General features: G+C 41.6%; 1 protein-coding gene across 1 annotated transcript; it reads left to right on the top strand.

Moving 5' to 3' along the window:
- Window positions 1–574: 574 nt before the first annotated feature.
- Window positions 575–23,960, top strand: METTL13 (methyltransferase 13, eEF1A lysine and N-terminal methyltransferase). Its single transcript, XM_051998951.1, has 8 exons — window positions 575–982; window positions 2,885–3,644; window positions 7,986–8,185; window positions 13,072–13,267; window positions 15,732–15,899; window positions 18,389–18,601; window positions 23,151–23,282; window positions 23,623–23,960. Exons 1-8 carry the CDS (start codon window positions 830–832, stop codon window positions 23,895–23,897), a joined length of 2,097 nt encoding a protein of 698 aa, XP_051854911.1. The 5' UTR covers window positions 575–829; the 3' UTR covers window positions 23,898–23,960.
- The last annotated feature ends 922 nt before the right edge of the window (window positions 23,961–24,882 follow it).

Genomic DNA, 24,882 nt, shown 5'->3' with positions numbered 1-24,882 from the left:
GACAAATATTAAATGAGACAAAAGGCAATAAGACAAAAGCCCTCAAGGAGTTTAAAATCTAATTGGGGAGACAGCAAGAAAACAAATACAAAGCAAGAGATATGTAGGATCGATAGGAGATAATTATCTGACGGAAGGCACAGGATTTGAGGAGTTATGGGAAAATGTGCCTGCAAAAGATGGGATTTTATTTACAATTTGAAGGATTTGAAGGGAGGTCAGTACTGCAAACCTACAGTTTGTAGTCATTATTTTTCAGCCCTGGCTCCCTATCCATGGAGGTTCAAGGCTTCCGGAAGCCGATTTTTTATAAATCAAGAAATTTATAAACTCAAGAAAAAGCCATAGAGAGCTGGCGCTCCCCATTGGAATTGACAGTACAAGCCCCGCCCTCACCCCAGCGGCTGTCAATCACTTACTTAACCGGTTCTCCCTAAACTGCCGAATGAGAGGAAAGGCGGCGGAGCCAATGAGATGCCGGAAAAGGAACATAGTTAGCCAATGAGAATCCATGTTGGTCCGGCTAACCGACCAATCGCGACGCGGCGAACCCGGAAGGAGTTGCAAGGTTCTAAAATCGAGTTCTGAGAAAGTGCGGCCGGGATCGGGGAGGGAGACTCGGAGCATGTGTGTCCCTGGCGGTCAGTGATCTGAGCTTAGTCTCGGGTTCCCAGTCGCTCTTCGTGGGAAGAGAGAATCCGGAGGAGAAGCCTATCTTTGGGAAAAGACAGTTCCCCCAACTTTGCTTGCACGGCCCTGAGGTCAGCCTCCGGGTGCCGTCGGAGAACCGCGGATCCTTCTCAGCCACGCAGCTGGCTGGTCCGGGAACATGAATCTACTGCCCAAAAGCTCCAAGGAATTCGGGTCTGTGGATTACTGGGAGAAGTTCTTTCAGCAGCGGGGGAAGAAAACCTTCGAGTGGTACGGGAGCTACCTGGACCTCTGCGGCGTGCTGCACAAATACATCAAGGCCAAGGACAAGGTAGGGGAAGGGCCGCCCCCTTCACCTCACCCCCGCGCGCCCACCTCACCCTCCTGTTCTCCCCGCCCCGGGGCACCCGCCTGCAGCCCAGCCCCAGCCCCCGAGACGCACCGCCTCCTCGCTTTGATCTTTTCTCCATGTTCTTTTCATCCAGAGCCTCAGGCGTTAGGCCTGGTATTTGCTATTTACTGGAGAATTATTGGGGGGGGGGAAGAAAGAGGGGGAATCCTGCCGCTTTTCTGCTTAATGCCTGGGAGCTTGGGAAGTAGAGACTGAGGGGCCCTTGGAAATTAGGTACGTGGCCTCCTGTGAGACTGGGGGCTTCCCGAGGTAGACATCACCTTTGTATTCTGGGCACTTAATACAGCATTGTAGGTGCTAAATAAATGCTTGTTCACCCTTCCCCTCAATTGTTTAACACGGCTTCTGGTAACTCGGAGGTGCTGAATAAATGCTTACTCCCATCCCCTCCTTTTAGCACGCTTCCTCCAGTGCAGCAATCTCTTAATAAATATCCATGAATTGTCTCCGTCCTTTAGATTATGAGCTCCTTGAGAGCAGGCACTGACTTTTGCCTTCCTTTTGTGTCCCTGGTCCTTAGCACACACAGTAGGTGTTAAATAAATGCTTGTTCACGCTTCCCCTCAGTGTTTACCGCAGAACCTAGTACCTAGTAGGCACTGAGTAATTTATACCCACTGAATTGGTTGAGTTGATTGTCTCCTTCCATTAGATCTTGAGCTTCTTGAGAGCAGGCATTGGGCAGTCTTTTGCCTTCCTTTTGCACCCCTGATCCTTAGCACAGAATCTGGCACCTCATAGGTGCTGAATGATACTTATTCTCCCTTTCCTTCATTCTGTACATGTATTGGCACAAAGTAGGGGCTTAATTAATGTTTATTGATCAACTTGCTCTACTCCCTTTATTTTGCTCCCCAACAGTGTGATAGGTTCAAACCAGGATCCTAAGGTCAAGAGGAGAAAATGTCCCCAACTAGGGATGAATGGGAATGAACAAGTCATGAGATCAGAGCCCGGAATCAGGAAGACCTGATTTTTTTTTTTTAATAGCTTTTTATTTACAAGATATATGCATGGGTAATTTTACAGCATTGACAATTGCCAAACCTTTTCTTCCAATTCTTCCCCTTCTTCCCCCCACCCCCTCCCACACATGGCAGGTTGACTAATACATGTTATATATGTTAAAGTATAAATTAAATACAAAATAATTATACATGTCCAAACCGTTATTTTGCTGTACAAAAAGAATCGGACTCTGAAATATTGTACTGGGAAGGAAATCAAAAATGCAGGCGGACAAAAATATAGGGATTGGGAATTCTATGTAGTGGTTCATAGTCATCTCCCAGAGTTCTTTTGTTGTAGCTGGTTCAGTTCATTACTGCTCCATTGGAACTGATTTGGTTCATCTCATTGCTGAAGATGGCCAGGTCCATCAGAATTGGTCATCATATAGTATTGTTGTTGAAGTCTATAATGTTCTCCTGGCCCTGCTCGTTTCACTTAGCATCAGTTTGTGTAAAAGACCTGAGTTCTGATGTGATCTCAAATTTAATAGCTGTGTGTGTCCCTTGGCCAGCCACCTAATGCCTGCTTGCCTCAGTTTCTTTATCTGTAAAATTGGGATAACAATAACATCTATCTTCCTGGGTTATTGTAAGAATCAAATGACATAATATAATTATGTTTCTGTTCCCTGGAAGTAAACTCTAGTTTTAAACAGTACAGACAAGATTAAGCCCTGTTAATTTAAGAATCCTTAGACAGTTTCTTTTCCATGATGCCAAAGGGTGCTAACCATTATTCACTTCTCACTTGAAAAGATTTTCCCCTTGGTAGGTGTTTTCTCAGAAGAGCCCTCTTTTTTGCCTTTTCTAGGTGCTGGTGGTTGGATGTGGTAACTCAGAGTTGAGCGAACAGCTTTATGATGTGGGCTACCCAGATATTGTGAACATTGACATCAGTGAGGTGGTCATCAAGCAGATGAAAGAACGAAATGCTAGCAAGCGACCCCAGATGAGTTTCCTGCAGATGGACATGACGAAGATGGAGTTCAATGATTCCTCTTTTCAGGTGGTGTTGGACAAAGGCACCCTGGATGCGGTCCTGACAGATGAGGAAGAGAAAACTCTAGAAAAGGTGGACAGAATGCTGGCAGAGGTGGCCCGGGTGCTGCAGGTGGGAGGCCGATATCTATGCATCTCCCTGGCCCAAACTCACATTTTGAAGAAAATTGTGGGCTATTTCTCCAGAGAAGGGTGGATGGTAAGGGTGCACCAAGTGACCAGCAGCCAGAACCAGACATCAGAAACAGAGCCACAATTTTCCCTGCCTGTTTTTGCTTTCATCATGACCAAATTCAGGCCAGTTTCTGGCTCTGCCCTTCAGATCCTTGAGTTGTGTGCTCAGGAACAAGGCAAACCTGTCCGGCTGGAGAACACTGAGCGGCTGGCAGAAGCCGTGCGAGAGCGGCAGCGGTATGCCTGGTTGAGGAGCCAGTTGAATCGAAAGACTGGGCCTGGAAGTGTGTCCCTGGATTTATGTGATGGGAGCAGCGGGCAGCCACGCTACACCCTGCATGTTGTGGACACCCCCACTGTGAAGCTGTCCAGAGACAATCATTTTGCCATTTTCATCAGTGAGTTGAGATCCTTTCCTATTGTTCCTAATTGGGTTGGTTTTCAAGAAAGTGGGGCTTGGATTGTTGGGGACATGTATGAATTGATTACTTGTGCTCTTTTACAATAAAATAGGATTGAAGGAGCCAGTTCAGCATAGACTCAGGCCAGATTATGAGGTGCTCTAGGTCCTTTAGGCAGGGGTGGAAATGTGGCTTGGTCTCTTTGGATCAAAAGATCTAAGGATGCCATGTAGGCCATCTTCCTTATTCTACAGATGAGGAAACTGAAGCCTGTAAATATCGAGTGGCTTGCTCTAGGTCACACCGCATTGTAAAGATGGAAAGCTCCAGTCCGTTACATTTTCTTTCTTTATTTGAAAACAGTAACCCTGTATTCATTCATTGTTTTATTAGGCGTTTATAAAGTATTTAAGGAAGCTGAGTAAATAATAATAATAATAATAATAATAGCTCTCATTTCTGTAGCACTTTAAGGTTTGCAGAGCATGTAGCAAACATCTCATTTTATCTTTACAAGAACACTGAGAAGTTATCCCTATTTTAAAGAAAAGGCTAAGTCATTGCCAGGCTCACCCTGCTAAAAAAGTGCCTGAAGCTATATTTGTAATTGGGTCTTCCTGATTCTAGGCCCAGTATTCCATTTATTGTATCTTCTGACTTTCATTCATTCGTTTTGTTGTTATGACAAATAATTGTTGAACACTTAATGAAGCACAATAAATGGCTACAAATTACTACAAAGGAAAGAGTGCTGGACTTGAAGCAAGAGGACCTGGATTCAAATTCTTCTTATGCCATTTGCCCTCAAATGACCTTCAGGAGGTCACTAAATCTCTGGGCTTCACTTCCTCATCTGTGAGTTAAAGACATTGGACAAAACTTCTGAGGCCCCTTCCATCCAGACGGAGCTCTCATGCACCACACTAAGATCCTCTGGATAGAGGCAGTGTCTCTCTCTTCAGGAAACTTCTCTTCTGAAGGAGGATCAGACCAGTGTTTCCAGCAGTAGAATAATAATAATTCATATTTACATAATGCCTATTAAGGTTTGCCGAGTGTTTTCTTCACATTAGCCCTGTGAGGTAAGTAGCAAAGCCTTATCCGAGTTGGGATTCAAACCCAGGGTTCCTACCTCTTCATTCTGTGAAGGATCCTCTTTCCATCATTGTACAATCTTGCCAACAGAGAGATTCAAACCAGGGTCAAGAGGAGAGACTGTTCCCATCTAGGAATGAATGGGAATGGTCCTGGAAGTAGAATTTGACAAATAAGTAGGATTTTCATGCAGGGGTGGAGGAAGGAAAATTCTAGTGAGGATCTGTGGGCTTTTGCTCATGGTGAGTAATTGAGTTTGAGTTTAACGTAGACATGAGGTATGTATAGAAAGATAACAGCAACAGACATTTATCAGGTGCTTACTGTATACACAACATTCTACTAGGTATAAGACTGGTAGGAATGCAGAGTTGTGATAAGCCAAAAGCCCTGCCCATATGAGGTTTAGTTTAGTCTGGAGAATTAAAAAAACATAACAATCAGTTTAGATGCACAATGTTACATTAGAACTAAGTGCAAGTTAGAAAGCAAATTGTTGTGAGAAATCTGGGTGTAAATAGGGTTCTTGTAACAAGGATTTTTTAAATAAAAAGTTTTACTTTTAAATAAAAAGTAAAACCAATTAATCAAAAAAAAAATTCTAAGCAGTGTTCTACCAGTGGGCTATGTTGAGCTTTGAGAATGTTAGTTTTGATTTTTTTGTGGTTCTTTCCATTTACATTGCTATAGTTATTATGTGTGTTATTTTCTAGGCTTTTTATTTCCTTTTGTATAGGTTCTTGTTTCTCTGTATTCATATTTGTTGTTTCTCACAGCATGCTAGTTAATATTCTATTAAGTTCATGTACCAAAGTTTGTTTAGCTGTTCCCCAATCAATGGGCATCTACTTTGTTTCCAGTTCTTTGCCATCACAGAAAGTTCCATCATATGTACATGTAGGGTGTACCCCAAAGTCTTAACTTAAATAATTTAAAAGCTTTAATGTCTTAAAACTGCTCTGAGACTTTGGGAATGCCCTGTATGTTGGTGTATATGGAGGCTTTCTTTTTGCAGTACCATATTTAGTGGAATCTTTGAGGTCAATGGTATGGCTGTTTTGGTCACTTTGTTTTTATAATAACAAAGTGGTTGTATCGACACATAGAGCGCTATCAGCAAGGTCCCTTCAACATTGATTATTCCCTTGATATTTTTGCCAGTTTTCTGGGTATGAAGTAGAACCTAAGAGATTTTTTTAGTAGTAATTTCGATCATTCTTTGAAATTGTTTGTATGACTTAGTTCTTTTGGTTTTCTTCCTCACTGTTGGCTGCTACTTCTCATTCTACTTTGCTGGATTTTCATTTAGGTCACTTTGTTTTGATTGTGATTGCTTCCCCAGATTCTGTTCTGAATTTTCTTACTTTTCTATGGTATCTCACTTTTGATTTCTGATAGCATCTGATTAGTTGCCCTGGGTTCTATTATCACTATGCAGAAGGTTTCCAGATCTGTAGAGCCAGTTTGGGCCTCCCTCTTAAATATCCTGTAGGGATCTCAAACTCAATATATTCCCAACTAGAACTCATCTTTCCCCTTAAAATGATTCTTTTTCCAAATTCCCTTATTGTCCTTGGAGGCACTACCATTTTGCCTCAAACTAAGTCTCACAGCTTTGACTTCTTACTCCCTTTTACCCCAATATACAATCAGTTACAAAATCAAGTTTCATTTTCTACAATCACCCTGGATCTATTCCCTCTTTTCTTCCCGCATTATTTAGCATCACTTTCTCCAGAAATATTGTAGGAACCTCTTTATTTTAGAGTCTGTGCCTCTTCTCTCCCTACAACAATCCCATCTTCCACACAGCAACCTAAGTGATTTTTCTAAGGCTCAAGTTCTGACTATACCACCTCTCTATTTAATAAACTCTAGTGGCTCTCACTACAAGGATCCAATATGAATGATTCTGATTTAAACTACAATCTGATATCTTCCTGTACTTTGTTCATCCATTAGTATCTTCCGTAAACTCCATGGTCCAGTCCCACTGGCTTACTTGTTATTTCTCACAGGATGCTCCATCCTTTTCTTCACACCTTTGTGGTGGCTGTCCCTCCTCATCTCTGCCCCTTAGAATTTTTGGCTTCCTTCAAGACTTAACTCAATTCTGATTTTGGCAAGGAAACCTTCCTATGTATTCTCAGCTATTAATGTCTTCCCCCCATAATTGATCTTTCATCTCTTACATCTATCCATTATGTATTTGGTATATATCTCTGTTAATTATAAGCTGTCTCTCTCATTAGGATGTATGTTCCTTAAGGACAGACTTTCAATTTCAACTTTGTATCCCCACCACTTAGCCTTTTATCAGGAACGTAATACATGCTTAATAAATACTTATTATCAACTGATTGCTAATAGTCTTCATTTCTTCTTTTAAATACCATTTCTATCCCTTGACTGTTTTTCTTTGGGGAAATGGCTTTGTGTCTTAAGTATTTTTATTATTTGCTTATATACTTTGGATGTCATATTTTATGCAGAGTTAATTTTCCTAGTTGACCAGTTCCTCCTTTTCCTACTAGTATTATTTTTCTGTGTACAAAAACATTTTGATATTCATATAATTGAAATAATTTGTTTTATCTTTTCTAACCATCTCTATTCCTTATTTGCTTTAGGCTTTACTTCTTAGCCATGGCTATAAAAATTCCCTGATCTTGTTCTCTCCCAGTTATTTTATATGACCTTTATGATGTTTAATTTCCAGGTCAAAATATTGGCATAATGCTAATTTGTGACAAGATTGCTTTTTTATTATCCAAAAAGTTCTTGTCGAAAAGGGGGTTCTTTTCTCAGTTGGGTTTTAAACACTTAGGTAAGCCTTCAGTAAGCAAGCAAAGGGATGGATGGTATTCCTAACATAGAAAGAATAGTGAGTGAATGTGTGGCTGTATGAGAACAGAAGATTTAATTGGATTTAGTTACTAGTGTGAGATTATGCCAGGTGCATGAGTGGTCGAGGCACAGAGCCACCAATCCTAACTTAGACTAGTTTGAGGCCCTATATACAGGAGCAATAGCTGCCACCCCTCTGTCCCAATCCCTGCCCCCTTCTTTCAGTGTAGTTTAGAATTTTGGCCTGGTTCAGAAGCGGGGGACAGCAGCAGAGTTTCTTAGGCTGCATTGCTTCCCAAGGCAGGTTCCATTTTGGGCCATGTCTTTGGGGGTAAGCCTTGGCCCCAGGTGTAAACATTGTCCCTGGTACCCCTAACACGGAGCCTTTTCTTACAGTTCCCCAGGGCCGAGAGACAGAGTGGCTGTTTGGCATGGAGGAAGGTCGGAAGCAGCTGGCAGCCAGTGCGGGCTTCAGGCGACTGATCACAGTGGCCCTGCACAGGGACCAGCAGTACCAAGGCATGGACAGCATCCAGGCCGAGCTGTCAGGGAAAGTCATGGAGCTGGCACCGCCAGGGCTGCCAGCCCAGCAGCAGGTAATGTTGCTGCCACGGCCCAGAGGCCCAGAGAGGGGCCCTGCCCTTCCCCTGGGAGACCGTGCTGCCTCAGCAAGGTTCACACAGCGCCTTCCCCTGTCTTCTCAGAGGTGATGCTTTGACAGAGTGATAGGAGGGTGAGCATGTCATCAGGGCATGTGGGTCCAAGCCCAGCCTTTGCCACTGACTGCCTGTGTAACCTTAGGCAAGTCATTGAGGCTTAAGGTACTTTGACCCCCACTTTCTGTGTTTTTCAGTTAAGAGGATTGGATTGGATTAGGTAATTCTTGAGTCTCTTTCTAGTTTTACATCCATATAACAGCCCTTGGTCCAATTTGTACATTAAATCAGCCCATACTATTTTTTTATTTTTTATTCATTTTCTGACATTTTTGGTCACTGCCATCCAAGGGTGGGAAGGGATTTACGCAAAACTCACCTCAAGCATATGTACTTCAGGTTAGCATTTCTGAACTTGTTGGGGAAAGCTTGACCATTGGTCATGATTAGGGTTTGAACATTTTTGTGCCATCCTGGCCCATCTTCACTATGAGTAATGGATGAATATAGAGGCAAGGATTTGTGTCTCTACACAAAACTGGGGTGCAATAAATGGTAGAATCGAGAACTAGAATCCAGGTATCCAGACATCTGGTCTGTTACTCTGCTTTGTAGACTGTCTTGTTTCAAAAAACAGCTCATTTGTCTTTCTTGGCCAGACCTTGGGATTAAGGTCTTTTAGTTGCCAGTTAGGAATTCTTCCTGGGAAGCTCCGGATGTTGTGGTTAGAGCATGGCTTTTTCTTACTGGACGGGAACAGAAAATCAAGGGGTCATTTGGTGGGTTATTTTTTTAAGTTGCTAAAGAAGAACATTTTTAACATATATATGAAAAGGAGAAAAAGAAGATTGTGAATGAAGTCCAGCATCTCCATTATACAGCTTGCATTTCTTTTCAGAATTAGATAATTGATTGCACACATTAGTTTCTTTCTTTCTTTCTTTTTTAAATAACTTTTTATTGACAGAATCCATGCCAGGGTAATTTTTTTTACAACATTATCCCTTGCACTCACTTCTGTTCCGATTTTTCCCCTCCCTCCACCCCCTCCCCCAGATGGCAAGCAGTCCTTTACATGTTAAATAGGTTACAGTATATCCTAGATATAATATATGTGTGCAGTACCGGACAGTTCTCTTGTTGCACAGGGAGAATTGGATTTAGAAGGTATAAATAACCCGGGAAGAAAAAGAAAAATGCAAGCAGTTTATATTCATTTCCCAGTGTTCTTTCTTTGGGTGTAGCTGCTTCTGTCCATCATTGATCAGTTGGAACTGAATTAGCTCTCTTTATCGAAGAGATCCACTTCCATCAGAATACATCCTCAAACAGTATCGTTGTTGAGGTATATAATGATCTCCTGGTTCTGCTCATTTCACTCAGCATCAGTTCATGTAAGTCTCGCCAGTCCTCCCCGTATTCATCCTGCTGGTCATTCCTTACAGAACAGTAATGTTCCATAACGTTCATATACCACAATTTACTCAACCATTCTCCAATTGATGGGCATCCATTCATTTTCCAGTTTCTAGCCACTACAAACAGGGCTGCCACAAACATTTTGGCACATATAGGTCCCTTTTCCTTCTTTAGTATCTCTTTGGGGTATAAGCCCAGTAGAAACACTGCTGGATCAAAGGGTATGCACAGTTTGATAACTTTTTGAGCATAGTTACAAATTACTCTCCAGAATGGCTGGATGTGTTCCACACTTTAGTTTCAAAGCTGTCCTGCTTGTCCTTGTCTTCCTAATCCTGTCTGATCTCTTCTGTTCAGTTTTTTAATAGCTAAAATAACCCTGTTTTCTTCTTTCCCCTTTCCTCCCTCTCCCTGCCGTTTTTATTCTCCTTTGCTGCTCTGAAACTCAATTAAAAAACATAACAAAGCTTTGTAACAAATAAGCATAGTTAAATAAAACAGGTCTTCACTTTGGCTATAGTCAAAAATGTATGTCTCATTCTCTATCTTGTGTTTATCACTTCTCTTGTCAGGAAATGGGAAATGTGCTTTGGCCATGGCGTTTATCAGATGGCTGTCTTTCAAAACTATTCGATTTACAGTGTTGATATTATATACGTTGGTCTCCTAATTCCAATCACTATACTGTGCATCACTTCTGATTTCCCTGAAACTGTCTCTTAGTCACTTCTTATGGCACAATAGTATTCCATTCTATTCATATACCATGAGTGGTTTTGATGTTTCTTAATTGATAGGCATCCTTTTAGTTTGTGGTTTTTTGTCACTGAAAAAAGTGGTACTGTAAATTTTTTTGTATATGTGGGACCTTTTCTTCATTCTTTGATTTCTTTGGATTTTAGGCCTAGTTGTTGGTAGCTAGGTTGCATAATAGCAAGAACACCTGGACCTAGAAATAGGAAGAGTGTGGAAGGGTAGAGTTTGGGGAGAATGACGCTGAGTGAGGTTTTGGAACATTGAGTTGAAGCATGATCTGCAGTTAGAGGTGTCTTACAGACACCTGGAGATAACAAGACGGAGGTTTGGGGGCTGGATAAGTAGGTTCGAAAGTCGTCAGCCTGCCGATGATAACTAAATCAGTGGGAGCTGAAGAGATTGCCAAGTGAAGTGTGGTAGAGGGAGAGGAGAAAAAGGGTCTAAGCAGAGCCCTCTAGGATACCCACAAATAGCTGACACAGCCTGGAGAAAGATCTAGCAAAGGAGATAGAGAAAAAGGGGTCAGAGAGGGAGACGGGATGCTGGAACCCAGAGAAAAGAGGGTCTTGTGGAGGAGAGAGCGATAGAGAGCATTAAAGGAACACCCAAAGGCGATTGTCCCCGAGCTCCTGGTGGTTGGGGAAGGGGAGGAGAATGAGGGGATTGGAAGGTGATTGGACACTCAGGTTGGGTCGACTGAGGGGAGGATTAGGGGAGCGGGGAGGCAGGCTGTGCGGTGGCTGTCATGGTGGGTCAGAAGGAAAGGTGGGAGATGGGCTATGTGGCATGAATTCCCTGGCTTGGGAACCTGTTTTTGGGGTGAGGGCAGAAATGGAGAATTCTGTTTTGACCCATGTCCGTAGGACATCCATTTGTAGATGTACAGTGGGCATCTGGCGATGGGAGACTGCAGTTCAGGAGAGAGGTCAGGGCTGGATGGAGCGCTCTTTAGATTATTTGCATAGAGATGAGTTGATTCCATGGAAGCTTATAAGATGAACACATGAAATGGAATAGCGAGAGAAGAGAAAAGGATACAGGACCAGCATAGGGAGGGGAGACAGTGAGCACTAGCTAATGGGAGGTAGAGGAATTAAAGGAAGAGGGGAGACATAGGGTAAATTTGTGGGTAACCAGAGAGCTTCTCGTAGATTGGGAGAGGTTGAAGAGAAGTGAAAAAATGAGCATGTTAGACCTTGGATGTTTTATCCACAGAAACTCATAAAGACTTGCCCTGAAGAATCTTGGAGTTTGAGTCATGGAGGCTGGAGGTGTTTTTGCATTCTTTTTATTTACAAAAAAAATTTTTTTATTCTGGCACTCAAATATAATAACTCTGTATTTTCTTTAGTTTGTCAAGTGGCAAGACATAATTTACATTTATATGTGTATATCTGTATATCTGGATGTGTATATATATATATATATATGTGTGTGTGTGTATTTATAAACATATAAAATAGAGAATATCTATACACACATGTAATATTTAGATATGTATCGATAGGCTCATGTGTCTATATATACATGTAAATATATGTACACACACATACAAATACATACATTTATATATGATAAATTGTGGAATAATATTCAGTTACAGTTGTAATAACTTGTTTAAGAGAAGAATATGGCAAACCATTGCAGTATCTTTGCCAACACAGAGTTGAACACAACTGAATGACTGAACAGCCACAAGCTCATTTAAAGTGCAGCTCCTATCACTTCTCTTTCAGTACATTTTTTCTGCAGCTGTTACTCTTTCTTTGGAGGTCTCCCTGGCTTTCTCCTGATATCTTAAGGGAACCAGTGGAGTAGTCTATCCTTCTTCCTGTCATCCTTTATTCCTAGTATGGAACCATCTTGTCAAATAATTGTATACATCATCAATTGATGAGGAAACAAGTGCTAATCACTGAGAGAGGTAGCAGAAGTTTCTTAAAGGAGGCACATATGAGGAACCTTAAAAGAGACTGTGGATTCTAAGGCTATGATGTGAAGTAGAAGTGCATATATTACAGGTGTAGTGGCTGAGATAGAATGAGGAATTCAGGGAATAACAAAATAGGAGTGACTGAAGGAGAGTAATATATATTGAAAGCTTGAAAACAATCAGCTGGACCAGTCAGATTGGGAAAGGCTTTAAATGCCAGGATGGGTTTGTATTTTCTTCTAAAGTCAAGAAGCAGTCCTTGATTATGGGGGGAAAACCCCCCAAAAGTTGTACTTTAGGAAAATTATTTTGGCAAGAGAAATTGGAATTGAGGGATCTGATTAGGAACTTTTCACTGTAATATAGGTGAGAGGTGATAATCCCTGAAGCTGGCACTGTTGGTTATGTGAGTAGAGAGAAGATTACACCAATTCTCAACTCTACCACTATTGTAATAATGTGTTAATAATAATGTTATTTCTCCATGATAATAATATCTCCAAAAATAATTGTATTTCTCCATAATCCTGCTAACATTGAATCAAACCATTAAACTCTGTTAAGCAAATTAATAGTCTTTTACTATATTTTCCTCTACTCTCTCCCCTTTCACCGTTCTCACATATATATACAAAAAGTGTAGACTGTCTCTCTGACTTTTTTGGGGTAACTTGGTCTTGTGAACCGCCTTAATTTTTTTTACCTGTTTTACCTTCAGGTGCCTTTCTTGTCTGTTGGTGGGGACATTGGGGTCCGGACCATTCAGCATCGAGACTGTAGCTCCTTGAGTGGTGATTATGTCATTGAGGACGTGCAGGGGAATGACAAGCGCTATTTCCGACGTCTGATCTTTCTCAGCAACAGGAATGTGGTGCAGTCAGAAGCCAGGCTGCTGACTGATACACCTAATAGAGGTAGGAGTCCCATGGCCAGGATGGTGGGATGAGGGTGGGCCCAGCATACCTGTGGGATTGGGATGGATTGGAGAGGGTTAGGAGTGAATTTGTGGGATAGAATAAAAAGTAACATTTCAAGGTTTTTTCCTTGTCCTGAATCCAGGTGATAAAAGATCAGGATGGTCCTGTTTACTCTGATCTTTAGCAAAGGACTTCTCAGTCATAATGAAAAGCAGAGTTATTAGTTCACAAAAAAAGAAAGAAAATTGTTTCACTTTTTTTCTGGATAATTAGTCATTTTATTAATAATACTAGAATAGCAGTGGGCTCAGGGGCCCATGGGAAAAGTGGGTGTTCCAGAGGGTGGCAGTCAGTTCTGATTGGTTAACAAGTATTGAGAGGAAATTAATGTTACAATGCTTCTTCTCCAGGTAACATATCATCTCACTGATCTCTTGTGACTTATTTCCCTTTTTTTTCCCTCCCCTCTATCTACATTTTATTAACCTCCAATTTGTATAATTGTAGATTTGGAAGAGATGATTGAGGTCACCTATTCTGTTGCTCTAATGCAGGATATTATTTTGTAACATCTACCTCCTCTGCTTGAATACTTCATACAATAGGCAGCTTACTCCTTCAGAGTCAGTTGTTTTGTAGTAATCCCAGAAATGGAATTTAGTGACTTGATTTCCTAATGAAAAAGTTTTCTTTTTGCTATATCACACAGACCTATATCTGGGTCATCCAAGGGAACTTTTGGGGGGAAAAAAAAATCTTAAGAACTCTTCATAGTCATGTATTTGCTGTTGTTTTGATGTAAGGATGCTTGTGACAAGTCTTGGGCTTTCACCCAGTCCACTTTCAAATAATAATTTTCACATCTCCTGTTGGCCATTTGGTAGCTTCCCCAGAAGCGGTCCCTCCTTTTTAGTATAGTTGAAACATTCTCCTTATGGTTCAGTTTCAGGTCTCAGGAGACAATTGTTTTTAAAAAAATCTTAGTTGAAAAACAAAACTACAAAAAGAACCTCTTTCCTTTTAGAGCTTTTTGGCTTTTTCTCTTCAGCTAGGTCACTGGACTCTGAATTATTCCCATTTCATCACCTCTAAAATGAGGAAAAGGAGGCTGCTCCTTCCTGGTTCACAGAGACCTTGTTGAGGACATGGGAACCCCACAGGAATGTGATCCCAGCTGAGAAGGGAAGTACGCAGACCAGCAATTGTGTCGTCTGGTTTCTGACCCTGTAACCCCCTGTACCCGCTGGTGCTGTAGCCAGCAGGCAGAGTCCTCATATGATGGTGCAGAGACCCTTCTGCAGTTGGGGGAAGCAAGGCTGTACAGTGGACGGAGCCTGGGCCTGGCATTGGCAAGACTCCTTTTCATGAGTTCAAATCTGTCCTCGGACACTTCCTAGCTGCATGTCTGTCTCAGTTTCCTTGTGTATGAAATGAGCTGGAGAAGGAAACAGCAACCATTCCAGTGCCTCTGATGAGGGAACCCCCAGTTGGTCATGAAGAGTTGTTCACGATTGAAATGGTTGAACAAGGAGGGGGACAAACTGACATTTTGTAGACCCCAGCAGTCACTATTTGCCACGGTACCTCGATTGTCCCAAGCCAGCCTTTGGCTTTAGTGGAGGAGCTCCCCAACTAGTTTTCACTGAGAATAGCACATGAGTTGCTGCCTTTCCCTTTTCCAAGAGAAGTTTCCCAAAGCAGACCTTCAGCCACCTGTCTGGTCCCATCTCTTTGTTGAGCTGCAGCCATCTCTTTTTTGGTTCTCAAGCTGGATTTCCCATAGGCATCAAAAACTTGACATGTTTAAAACAGAATTCCTCTCTCCTCCCATCCCTGCCATTCATGACCTCTCTGTTACTGTCAAGGGCCCCACATCTTCTGGGTTGCCCACAATTCTGTGTCATCCTTGATTCTCTCCTCTCACTCACCCATGTATCTGTTCTTTGGCCTAGAATCATCATTTATGCCTTGGCTGCATTTCTTGCATTGGACTCACCTCCCAGGGGACTGCATGAGGAGCCTCCTCTTTGGTCTTAGGCTTCAGGTCTCCTCTCTCGACTGCTTGTGTAGGGCCAGTCATGTTCCCACCTACTCTAGGGGCTCCCTTTTAGTTATTACCAAGATCAAATATAAACTCTGTCATTTAAAGCACCTTCCTGCCTCATCTGATCCTGTTACGTTGGCCCTTGTGCTGTTCTGTCCTAATGTTTAGCTCTTCATTTCCTTAGTTTCATTCAAGATACAGCTCAGATCCAACCTTCCGCAGGAGGCCTTTCCCAAGCTTCCAGCTGCTAATGTTTTTCCTTTTCAGACGATCTTTCTGTACTCTGTATGTGTCTTTCATATGTTGTCTCCCATTAGAGGGCTGGTTTTTGCCTTTCTTTGCAGCCTCTCCACTTGCCTGGTAGGTAGTGAGTACTCAGTAAAAGTTTGTTGACTGACTGTCACTCTTATGTCTTAGCCCAAAAGAAGAGAAAAAAGGATAAGAAGAAACTCCGGCCAGCAGATGCTCCAGAGAACCCTCCTGGGCCTGCGAGTCAGCCCATTGACAAGGGTTTTCTGTGCTGTGAACACCACAAGGCTATGATTGCTGGGCTTGCCTTGCTGAAAAACCCAGAGATGCTTCCAGGTGAGAAGCAGAGATCCACAAAAACATTGAATTTGTAGAGGGAATAGCCAGGTAAAGCTCCTTCTAGGGAGAGGAGCAGACATTCCAGTCTGGAGGCCTTAGATTCAAGGCTTGCTTTTGACACATACTATCTTGTGATCATAGGCAAGTCTTAATACAGAGGGGCCCAGAGAACTCTCCAAGAACAAAAGTTAGAGAGAAGTTGTTGATTCTTATCAATGGAGGGAGTTTTTCCCTACTAGGGTTTATCTGTGCCAGTTTCAGATCCTTTGTCCTCATAAATATTTGCACATTTTGTTAACCAGCGTGTTGCTATCTGGGCACAGTTTTAGCACATAGTGAATAATTAAATACCTTTTCATTTCTTCTTTTATAAAGAAGATTATGATTTTAAAACATTACATCATCTAGGTTAAGGAACACATGTTCAGAGCTGTACCAAGTTTCTGTGTGTCTTTCTGAGAAAGATGTACATAAACTGGTGGACAGCTCACAGGTCAGTGGATAAAAGAGCACATTGGACTTAGAGTCAGGAAGTGTCCTCTTCCTGGAGCCAAATCTGACCTCAGATATTTCTGTAGGATTAATCTAAGTTCAAAATTCACATTTCAACAGGCATAGTCTTAAAGGGGGTGGGCACAAGCTTACTACTGCTTAGAACCTTGATTTAAATAAGACATAAGGGAAGAGGAAACTCACAGCACAAAAGGAATACACAGCTAACAAATATTGTGGCAGCCATAAAGACACTATAACAAACATTTAAACAACATACATCACCACCACTACAGAAGCACCAACATTTAAATTCCTTGGCTGGGAGACTCCATGGTCACAGCTATTCAGTCTCACGTGGGAGTCATTGTTAGGCAAGCTGTTACAGTACTTTCTAGTCTGAATCCTTCAAGTCCCTTTTTATTAAGGGGTTTTTATAGGCTGAGAATAAAGAAGGTACTATGCTGAATATTCTTACTTGGTACGTGACTCTTAAGACAGAGCAACCTCCAACTGTAGGATGCGCCATCAATGATAAGAGGCCCACCAAAGAGAATATTTGGGTGATTATGTTTACCCCAGGAACTGGCCAGGTTTCTGGGGTAAACACAACATTGAAATAAAGGATACTCATTAATTAAGGCACCACAGAAGGATGACTGACCCTTCTTGTGTGCTTCCCTGGCATTCCATCAGAAAACTACAAGTGTAGTTATAAAAGCAAAAAAAGTTATACAAAAAACATGGCTGAGACTTATTCAAGATTCCTTATTCACTAGAATTCCTTACAGCTTTCTAGCTGAGTGATCCTGGGCATGTCATTTAACCCTGTTTGCCTCAGGTTCCTCATACATAAAACTGAGCTGCAGAAGAAAATTTCTAAGAAAACCCCAAATGGGCTTATGAGGAGACTAAAACAATGACTAAACATAAAATATATAAGCTGATATATATAAGTGTCTGGGTAATTTTAACCTCAAATTTATATTAACCCCAAATGTTGACATATATTAGTCATTTGTTTTTGAATTCCTATCTCTTTAGCTTACATTTTGAGCCCTTGAACGGCAGCATTTCCTAAAATGAGATCAATAATTATTCAAGAGTTCAGCCTAGCTATCTACACAGGAAAACCTGAATAGATGGAGAATGCCTTTTGTCGGACTGTGATAGGCAGTGAATGGCCATCCCACAGAGCTGGTCCATCAGTTTTTCTAGACCCGGGTAGACTAGTCCTGGATAGTGAGCTAGGCTAGATTGGAGCAGGAGGAAGGAAACAACTGGGATTGTCTTTGGAAAATTGTGCAGTGCTTTGTGGGACCAAGCTTCTCCACGAAGCAGAGGCCTGTCCTACAGCACACTGGCCACAGAAGTCCACAGTCACTGGAGTTCAAACTGCCTCCCACAAGTACAGGGAGCTGCGCTGATCCTCAGAGTCTGACTGCTTCAAGTAGTCCGGGGAGCATTGGTGCCCCCGGTGATGGGAGGGCCCAGGGCGGTTCTGTTTGGGGGGGGAGGGGCTGTGTGCCCTCCGTGATTACCCAATCCTGCTTCTCTCTTTGGGAGGGAACCAGGTGTTGGTTCTTCTGTCAGTTACATGGGACAGATGGATTAAAGGGCCTGACCCTAAGCAGTGGATGCCTGGCAGAAATGGGCTGGCACTGGCCAGAATGAGGATGATCCACAGGAGGAGGTCTGGAGTCAGGCTTCCCAGGGACATTGAGGACACCTCCTGGGGAGGACTTTTTGGGAGAGTAGGAACAGATTTACCCAGGATGAGAGGGTGAGGGTGGGTTGCCATCTGTACCATGGAGGGGGTCCCCACACACTGCAGAGATCACAAAGCCATCAAAATATTGAGGTCCTGATGGTTTTTGTTTTCCAATTGCTCTTTAAACAAAATAAATAAGTTTATATAAAGTCTTTTAAGTGATTCTGTCCCCCTGAGATTTCCTGTGTGGAGATCACAGTGATGTTTCTTTGTCTCACCTCAGAGGCCGCGCTGTCCCTCTTGGTGGTTGGTTTGGGTGGCGGCAGTCTGCCCCTCTTCATCCACGATCACTTCTTGGAGTCTCACATCGATGCTGTGGAGATCGACCCCTCAATGCTCGAGGTGGCCACCCGCTGGTTTGGCTTCACCCAGAGTGACCGCATGAAAGTTCACATTGCCGATGGCCTGGACTACGTCACCACCTTGGCTAGAGAAGGTAATGGCACAAGAAAACTTGGAGTGGGGTTGCTGAGAGAGATCTCAAGTGTTAACCTGCTAGGAAAAGTGTCATGTCATTCATCCCATGCTTGTGGGTTTCTATTTTGAGCCAGGGATGAGCCCACCAACCCCAGCCCCCTAAAATCTATGTAGTGAGGTGAATTGTTGGTCAGATGGGTGGGATGTTTCTTGGGAAAATGACAAAGGAATAGACCAGAGATTAAACAAAATCATTACATTGAACTGCTATGAAGTGGAATTTGGTAATTCCCAGAGAGGCAGGGCTCAGGTTCACCTTTGTGCTAGCAATGAAAAAGAAAATCTTCATTGCTGTGATAAAAAATACATATGTGGCATTTCTGTACTGTCATTCCCTGGTGCTACTGGCACTGTTGGTTGACTCCCAGGAGTCTTAGAGCTTTAAACAAAGCAAAGAGTATTTGTCTGGGTCATGGGTCCTTCTGTTGGGGAGCAGGATCTGATCTCTGAGAGATGAAATGTACCCTCACTCTTTGGGTGGGAGTGCTCTGGTACATGCCATTTGTCACTGCTACCTGGCATCACCCTTAGCTTCTCATGAGTGGGGCAAGTAAAAGGATTGGGTTGAAGGGATTTGTTTGGTACTGGGGTGGTTGGAAATTATCTCACCTTTGGTCACAAACTCAGTAAGCAAGGGTACATAGGGACTGGATCCGTGATTTCTTTGGTTTAGTGACTTTTTCTAGTAAGGATGCTCCCTCTACCAGTGGAAGTTAGCATCTTCTCATAGAGTTGGAGTCAGTCATTCCTTTCCTTTTCCATTAACTTCTCAAGCCCTCTGCTTACCTAATGACCTCCCTGGCTTCAAATCCCAATTAAAATCCAGCCTACAGGAAGCTTTCTCCACCCCTCTAAATTTCATTGCCTTCCCTCAGTTAATAATTAATAATTATTATCCTGTATAGACAGTCAGTTCTCAACATTTGTATATTTAACTTTCATGACATCAAGTATTTATGTAATTTTATTAGTTTTTCACTTTCATGTTGGCAGCCATGCTAGTGCCAAGTTTCTGTGCTAGTGTTGCCAAGTGAGTATCCTGGTCCCCCTGCCCATGCTATTGGGCTTCTGATCTTCCTGCCAGTTTGGAGGCAATGGAAAAGGGAGGGTGAGACATGACAGCTTCCCCTTTTGCTCTTTTTTACCTTGGGGTTTTCTGACATTACCTCTTCAGTTCGTCCGCATCTCATCCAGTGTTGCCTCTGTAATCTAGGGTTATTTCATGGTTACTGCATCAAGACAAGCACATATCACAATTAATGTTTTGTTATAAAGAACTGATAGCAGAAAAGTATGTTTTCAGTCACCTCTAATGAAAGATTAGTTTTTGGTGATCTCTCTAAACTGACTTCTTACTTCCTATAGATTGAGAGTATCAGTATTTGCATTTTTGACTTTAACACTGTTTTCTAGGAATGATAATCTGATAAAAGTTGAGTGTTGACTGAGATATATAATTTGCTTATTGTCTTCCCCCATTAGACTGTAAGCTCCTTGGCAGGGCAGGAACTTGTTTTTGCCCCTTTTTGTCTCCAGGGTTTAGCATGGAGCCCAATACATAGTGTGCACATAATAAAGGTTTCTTGCTTGATAACAGTTGTTCAAGTAACCAAGTAGGGTGGATTGACTTGCATTTTAGAACATTTTCTATGTAAAGGTACTACATCCCCAAGCTAGTTGAGCACCTTTAAGTATAGATAACTGTTCATTTATACATTATAGTCTCTTGCTGAGTACCTTTACCCAACAGTTTCAGTTGTATTGTGATTAAATCATGTTCTACAAGTATTCCTATGAGATGAAACAAATTAGTGGATAGAGAGATGGATTTGGAGTCAGGATGACGTAGGTTCAAGTCTGTTACACCCTAAGCTGGTTGTATAATTTCTTAATGGCCTCCCCACTCCCACCCTCAGATAAATCACCTATATGTTCAAATTAGATATTGCTCTACATTGGTTGAGTGAATGAACTCCTTACCTTTCCCTTTACTAGTGAAATAATGATTGATGATGATAGCTAACATTATTATATCATACAGTGCATTGTGGTTCTTAAGACAGTTTCTTCTCTTACCTGATCACAACCCTTACCTGTGATAGATATTATTACTATTTTCCAGATGAAGAAACTGAGGCAAAGAGAAGTTAAGTAACTTATGTACTTAGAGTCACACAGTTCATAAGTGACTGTGGCTGCATTTGAATTCAGATCTTTCTACCTCCTGAGTGCTTTATCAACTACATCACCTAGTTACCTCTAAAATCATGGGCTTTATTTCAATTTTTTGCTACCATTTTTTCTTTTTTTTAAATTTTAATAGTATTTTGTTTTTCCAAATACATGCAAAGATAGGTTTTTTTAATTTAATTTTTTTTTTTGGCAAAGATAGTTTTCAACATTCGCCTTTGCAAAATCTTGTACTCCAATTTTTTTTCCTTCTCTATCCTCCTTCTTCCTCAAGACATTAAGCAACTTGATATATGTTAGATATTTGTAATTGTTCTAGACATATTTCCATATCTGTCATGCTGTACCCCCCAAAAAAAAATCAAAAGGGAAAAAAAACCAAGCAAATAAACAGTAACAAAAAAAGATGAAAATATTCTACTTTGATCCACATTCAGTCTCCACAGTTCTCTCTCTGAATCTAGATGGCACTTTCTGTCATGTCTATTGGAATTACCTTGAGTCATCTCATTGTTGAAAAGAGCCTAGTTCCATCAAAGTTTATCGTCACATAATCTTGTTACATTGTACAATGTTCTCTTGGTTATGTTCACTTCACTCAGTTCATGTAAGTCTTTCATAATTTTCTAAAATCAGTTTGCTCATCATTTCTTATTGAATAATAATATTCTATTACTTTCATATACCATATGTAGCCATTCCCCAATTTATGGGCATCCATTCAGTTTAGTTTTTAGCCATTCCAAAAAAGATTTCTACAGACATTTTGCACAGACATTTCCCTCTTTTATAATCTTTTTGGGATTTGAACCCACTAGTGACAATACTGGGGCAAAGGGCATACACAATTTGAGATATCTTTGGGCATGGTTCCAAATTGTTCTTTGGAATGGTTGAATCATTTCACAACTCCACCAACAATGCATTTTTCCCATATCCCCTCCAATATTCATCATTATCTTTTCCTGTCATCTTAGCTAGTCTGAAAGATGTGAAGTGTTACCTCAGTTATCTTAATTTACATTTCTCTAAACAGTAGTGATTTAGAGCCTTTTTTTCATATGACTAGAAATGGCTTTAATTTATTCATCTGAAATGTTCATATCTTTTGACTATTTATCAGTTGGGAAATGGCTTGTATTCAATTTGAGTCAATTACATATTTTAGAAATGAGGTCTTTATCAGAAACACTCTGCCTGTAAAAGTTTTTTTCCCAGCTTTCTGCTTCCCTTCTTATGTTGGTTGCATTGATTTTGTTTGTGCAACATGTTACAAATTTAATTAAAATGATCCATTTTGCATTTCATAATGTTCTTTAGTTCTTCTTTGGCCATAAATTCCTTTCTTCTCCACAAATCTCAGAAGTAGACTATTCCTTGTTCTCCTGATTTGCTTAGAGTGTCACCCTTTATGTTTAAATCATAAACTCGTTTTGACTAGTGCCTAGTTTCTGTTATAATATTTTCTGGTTTTCCCAGCAATTTTTGTCAAATAGTGAATTCTTATTCCAGAAACAGGAGTTTGGGTTTATGAAACACTATGTTGCTATAGACTTTGATTATTGTGTCTTGTGAACCTAACCTGTTCCATTGATCCATTACTCTATTTCTTAGCCAGTACCAAATGGTTTTGATAACTGCTGCTTGTATAGATTTAGGTCTGATATAGCGAGGCCACCTTCCTTTGCATTTTTTCCCATTTATTCCCTTGAAATTCTTGACCTTTTGTTCTTCATATGAATTTTATTAATTTTTTTATTTGTTATTTTTTCTAGCTCTATAAAGTAATTTCTTGGCATTTTGGTTGGCATGATACTGAATAAGTAGACTAATTTAGGTAGAATTGTCATTTTTATTATGTTAGCTTGGCCTACCCATGAGTCCTTGGTATTCTTCTAATTGTTTAGATCTTACTTTATTTATATGAAAAGTGTTTTGTAATTATGTTCATATAATTCCATGTTTGTCTTGACAGATAGACTCCCAGATATTTTATATTGTCAACAGTTATTTTAAATGAGATTTCTCTTTCTTTCTCTCACTTCTGGGCTTCATTGATAACATATAGAAATGCCGACAATGTATATTGGTTTGTTTTCTGTCCTAGACTTTGTTTAGAATGTATTCACATAGTCTGTCTGTGGCAGGTATCTGTAACACCATCTCCTTCCCCATGTGGCCTTTCCCTCTTATTACCTTCTCATCCTTCACCCTTTGCCCAGGTCAGATACAAAGAGTATTTGTTACAGGAATTCAAGGCTTCTTCCAGTAGCCGGATGAGAGTTTCCATTAACTGTGGGCTGATCTTCTCTTCCCAGCACAGCCTCGCTATGATGTCATCATGTTTGACGTAGACAGCAAAGACCCCACAGTAGGAATGAGCTGTCCGCCCCCTGCCTTTGTGGACCATGCTTTTCTGCAGAATGTCAAAAGGATCCTGACTCCAGAAGGTACGGGCAATGGAATGGGGGCTGGGGCCACAGACAGGAGCCTTCTTGCATCCTGCGGAGGGGCCGTTCTTTTGCCTCTTGCTAATTGTTCCGTCCCAGTTAATTCACTAGAGTCTAGTTAGACCTGGACTCAGGAAGAGCTGACTTCATACCCAGTCTCAGACACTTTATTAGCTGTGTGAATCTGGCAGTCGCTTCACTGCTGCCGGTTCCCTCATCTGTAAAATGGGGATAATAATATTGACACTACCTCCCAGCGTTGTTGTTAAGATCAAATGAAATGCGCTCTCTCTCTGGGCTGAGACCCCTTTGCCCACTTTCTCTTTTCTCTTCCCTGAAGGCGTCTTCATTCTGAACTTGGTGTGTCGGGATTCAGGGCTCAAGGACTCGGTGCTGGCGGGACTCAAGAAGGTCTTTCCCCTGCTCTACGTGCGCCAGATCGAGGGCGAGGTCAATGAGATCCTCTTCTGCCAGCTGCAGCCCGAGCACAGGGTGGCCACCCCTGAGCTCCTGGAGATGGCCCAGGCCCTGGAAAGGACACTTAGGAGACCAGGGAAGGGCTTTGATAGCACATACATCCTGGCGGACATGCTCAAGACCGTGAAGATTGTGTGATGAGCAACATAGTGCATCTTTGGGGACAGAAACAAAGAGAAAAATAACAAAAATAATTTGAAAGCCTCTTGTTTCTCTTGTCTTAATAGATTTACTTTCTCAATTGGGACTTTGGCTTGCCCTGGATCTGGGAAAACAAAAGAGGGCCTCTGCTTTCAGTATCACCTGCTATTTGGGATCCTGCCTCCCTGAATTTCCCATTGAGCTTTCTTTCCTCCCTGGTTCTAGTTAACTCACAACAGAGGCTACAAACCCTGGATATTAGGGAAGCAGGACTCCAAGATCAGCATTTACTAAGTGCCTTAGGACCATGAGGGATCAGTTATACTTAATAGATTTTGGGTTCTGTCTAGTACATCTTTAGGAAAATGCACCTTACTTTGTGTACACTGAACTAGGTAGTGATGGAAATAGAAAATTTTGATAAGACTTTGTCTTTATCCCTTGTCTTCATGGAATTTATGGTCTATTTGGGCTCAGAGAACTGTAGCGCTCTCCCTTTCATGCATCTTTTTAAAACTCTTACGATCTAAGGGGCAAGTGTGGTGAGAACTTTGTGCATTTGAATTGGATCTTAAGGAGTATTTAGGAATTCAGTGGGCACAGAAAGAAAGGGAAGAGCATTCTGGACACCAAGTGCAACCCAAGCAAAGGCGGAGAGAGGGCAGAGTATAAGGCCTGCTTAGATGGGTTGCAGTTGGCTGGATTGTAAAGTGTATGAAGAAATGAGGTAGGAATGGGGCCAGATTGTGGAGGACCTGAATGCAATGCAATTATCTTCAGCTTCTCACTTGTATTCCCCTAGATACCCAGTATGTTGTCAAATCTTATTTACTTTCTCACTGTCTGTTGTGTACATTCCCTTTTCTCTAGTGCTATGGTCACCTCTTTCCCATACTATGGCAGCCACCTCCTAATTGGATTCTTGGCTTCATTTCTTCCTCTTCCAATCCATCTTCTATTCAATTGCTGCAGTGACCTTTCT

This window comes from Antechinus flavipes, chromosome 4, assembly GCF_016432865.1.
Source record: "Antechinus flavipes isolate AdamAnt ecotype Samford, QLD, Australia chromosome 4, AdamAnt_v2, whole genome shotgun sequence".
Lineage (NCBI taxonomy): Eukaryota > Metazoa > Chordata > Mammalia > Dasyuromorphia > Dasyuridae > Antechinus > Antechinus flavipes.
Note: the sequence above shows the minus strand (reverse complement) of the source record. Positions and strands in the feature narration are given on the sequence as shown.

Excerpts from the sequence above, each read along its gene's own strand:
- METTL13 (XM_051998951.1), top strand. The coding sequence starts at position 830 with ATGAATCTACTGCCCAAAAGCTCCAAGGAATTCGGGTCTGTGGATTAC. Across the intron at positions 983-2,884 it reads ACATCAAGGCCAAGGACAAG|GTGCTGGTGGTTGGATGTGG; the intron begins GTAGGGGAAGGG and ends TGCCTTTTCTAG. Across the intron at positions 8,186-13,071 it reads GGCTGCCAGCCCAGCAGCAG|GTGCCTTTCTTGTCTGTTGG; the intron begins GTAATGTTGCTG and ends TTTTACCTTCAG.